This window comes from Zingiber officinale, chromosome 9B, assembly GCF_018446385.1.
Source record: "Zingiber officinale cultivar Zhangliang chromosome 9B, Zo_v1.1, whole genome shotgun sequence".
Taxonomy (NCBI): Eukaryota; Viridiplantae; Streptophyta; class Magnoliopsida; order Zingiberales; family Zingiberaceae; genus Zingiber; species Zingiber officinale.
The window spans coordinates 110,701,676-110,705,179 of record NC_056003.1 but is presented as its reverse complement, the minus strand read 5'-3'; the positions used below and the strand labels follow the sequence as shown (position 1 = coordinate 110,705,179).

Here is a 3,504-nt window from a genome sequence, read left to right as displayed (position 1 = left end):
ATTAATTACTTTAATTATATTATTTACCATGTCATTTCTTCACTTCAAAGTAGATTTGAACAATTTAAAATATATGAAGATAATTTTAATTTTTTATATGATGTAGAAAAGTTAAAATTGCTTGATGATGAGTTTTTAAAAATAAAATGTTCAAATCTTGAAAACTAAGTTTTAAGAGAAATAATAAATTCAGAATTAAAAACCGCACTTGAGGTATTGAACTTATTAAAAAATTCCTAATGCATGGATAGCTTATAGAATATTATTAACTATACTTATTAGTGTAGCTTCAGTAGAAAGAAGTTTTTCAAAATTAAAATTAATAAAGTCTTATTTACGTTCAAAATGTCTTAAGAAAAATTAAATAATCTAGCAATTTTATCAATTGAAAACAAATATTATCAAAACTCGAATATAAAAATTTAATTAATAATTTTGCATCTCAAAAAGTTAAAAAACTAAATTTTACATAAAAAATTATTTTAAATTAATATTTTATTTTTAAAAAAAATTAAAACCCACCATTGTCGGTCCCAAGTCCAAATGAAAAAAGATAAGGGAAAATTTTTTTAAAAAAAATATTAAAGGACTAAATATTTTTTTTTTTTTTTTTTTTTTTTTTACCTAGAGCCTCATAAAATCTTGAGACGCCGTAGAGGAATGCATAGTAGAGACTGTTTATGATCTTTCCATAAAGTAATGCATGATGTTCTCCACCTCCTGATACTTCTACTTGAAATCCACACAGTTGATTACCACACAACACAAGTCTCTCTGTTAGTGACTAAGATTCGACCTATCAACGAGCTTACCTCGTGTTGCCGCAACTTAGAGAGTTTGGGTCATCCGCCGTTACGTTCGATGACTTGCCTGAGTGTAAGTCCCATCTTTGTCTCTCCGTACGATATTGTGTGGAGTGCTCTCATTTAAAACGTAGCCTTTCTAAATTGCAACTTAATCACCTCCAGTTGGAACCTTAAAATCTTTCTAAATTCTAACCAGCAATCATTCTGGTTTTGGCACTGAGATATAGGCCATTGATAAGCCTAAAAAAGCACCCTAATGAATAATTCTGGGCCATCATAAGAATAATCATCTGACAGACAGCAGAAGCATGCACGCAAATATAATACTAAACTCTCCTCTCCACCTATCATCTATCATCTTCTTCATTAAACAAACCACACCATGGAACCATTCCACGGAAAGACATTGAAAGATAGATAGGCTTTGTAGGCGTAGATGGACATGCAGCAAAGGCTAGAGGACATGAAGCAGGTATTATAATGGAGCAGCAATATGCCCTTTGTTGCTGTGGATTTGTGGTCCATTTTGTTGTAAATTTGCTAGCGTCGAGCTGGGCCCTGGGAATTGTATGAAGAACATGAGAATTTTGTTAGGACCTCTGACATGCTGCTTCTGCATTCATATTCCTCCAATGAGTATTTGATTGGCCTTGGGTTTCAATTGTTTATGAAGTTTTTCTTTTTAGTAATCTACTTATATATCTAGTTTTTACGATTTACTATAAATCGAAAAGTACATATGAATCACGATCAAAATGTTAAGTGTTTTGAACTGTGAAATTCAAACACTCGTTGCAATTTCTATGGGACCGGACAAGTTAGTCAAATTGGTTGCATCGGGATTCCATCTCCATAATCAGGTTATATCGATTTCAATGGAGAAATTGGAGCAAAAGGTGGGAACCGCCCACCCCAGCGGCCCCCTGCGCCCGGCCCCACAGGTGTGCAGGAGGAGGTAAATCAGGGTGAATGCTGGGTTGGAGGTTGACGGGGGTTCGAGGCATTTAGACCAGCAGACGGGGATATTATCCCTCATTGCAATTGGTGACACTCGAACCTTCGACCAATTGGAGCAACGTCCCGCCAACCTACCAACTGATTTCAATGGAGAAATTGAATGCACTAACCATCACCATAGGAGTTCATGTGCAGCAGCAATTACATTAGTCATATTGATACAACAGTCCACCCAAAACCAGTCGCAATAGTAAGATAGTAATTTATAACTTCAACACTATTTAGCACCCAAAAGTAAGAGGATTAAAGTAGAAAACAAAAAATCACAGAAAATTTTGAGGGTTTTATATTTTAAGAAAACGTTGAGATTGAGAAAAGGAGACGAGGCGAGTGGTTTCGTACACCGGAAGCTCGTCCATGCGGCCGCCGCCACCGACTCCTCCATTTTCCGTCGCCGTTAAATTCTCCAACTCGAACAGATCGGAGCTCGAATCACTCATCTCCTCTTCCTCCTCCTCCATCCCTCTCAGCATCTCCGCTACCCTCCTCCTTGCTTCCAATGCCGCCGCCGATAGCCGCCGAGACGACGAATCCGCCTCGAAGATGCTCTTCTGACCGCACGGCCGCAGGTCCTCGTCCACAATCACGCTCACTGGGTAGAACCTGACCGTCCGCTTGCCCCTGTCCGCCGCTCTTTCCCTCGTAGATGGATTCTTGACCAAGCACGACCGCGAGTGGGACGACGCCGTGGAGCAGGCGGAGTCGTCGCATCCGCCCGCGGTGGTGGTTGACGAGGAGGGCGACTGCTTTCGCCGTGTCCCTGACACCGCCGATAGCAGAGACCCGAGGAAGCCGGCAAGTCGAGCCCCCGGAGACGCCGGCGCCGCCGATCTCGAACCTCTCATTTCGTGGAGCTTGCCGTGGATCGAACCGGATTTCTTTTTCTTCTTCTTCTCGCCTTCCTCCGCCAGCGGAAGCGGTAGAGGGGCGGAGCAGAGAGGAGCCGCTCCGGTCCGGATCGGGCGGAGCCGTGCGGCCACTGAGTCTGGATCCGAAGAGGACGAAAATCCGCCATAGCTGGAGATGTCGGAAGAGCTAGATGTGCAGATAGGCGGAAGGGTTCGGCAACGGCTGGCCGCCCCCTGGTTCGCCGCCGCCACGGGAGGCAGAAGAGTCAGTGGAGACCTCTTCTGGATGTCTTCGGGAGCGCAGAACCTATCTCGGGAGGATACACTCCCCAAGGCGGCGGCGTTACCGTCCGACTCGTCGATGGAGCGGTAGATGGCGTCGAGGAGGGTGGATGAGAAGGAGGGGTTCTGGTGACCGGCCTTGTAGTTACCCCTCACCCGCCGCTCTCCCATTCCTTGCTTAATCCAAGACTTTCCTTTCCACAGGCGAGGAAGCAACGAAGGAACTTGTGAAGGAGGAGGAGGAGGAGGAGGAGGAGGAGGAGAGGTGGGCAACGAGCGAGCAGTTCAGGCAACAGGTAACTCGCGCACAGCACGCCTTTTTGAGGCAGCTTCAAGCGCGAGTACACGCTGACGTGGAATTTCCGCCCCTTCTTTCATCCCACCTCTACTCCCCGGACCCGGTCGTTGGAGTCCGTCGGATTCGTGATGAACGGCTTCCGTCACGCAACGGAGGTACGATGATCCCTTCTAATTTCCACCATTTTCTTTCTAATGAAAGTATGCCTTCTATTTCTAGTTCTATCCGAACACGCATGTAGTTTATTGACAAT

At 44.2% G+C, this 3,504-nt stretch overlaps 1 protein-coding gene across 1 annotated transcript; it reads right to left on the bottom strand.

Annotated features, from left to right (window-relative positions):
* Nucleotides 1-1,947: 1,947 nt before the first annotated feature.
* On the bottom strand, nt 1,948-3,277 carry LOC122024959 (protein BIG GRAIN 1-like). The gene has a single exon (XM_042583701.1). It carries the CDS (start codon nt 3,122-3,124, stop codon nt 2,108-2,110), a length of 1,017 nt encoding a protein of 338 aa, XP_042439635.1. The 5' UTR covers nt 3,125-3,277; the 3' UTR covers nt 1,948-2,107.
* Nucleotides 3,278-3,504: the final 227 nt, after the last annotated feature.

Coding starts and splice junctions, on each gene's coding strand:
- LOC122024959 (XM_042583701.1), bottom strand. CDS start 3,124: ATGGGAGAGCGGCGGGTGAGGGGTAACTACAAGGCCGGTCACCAGAAC.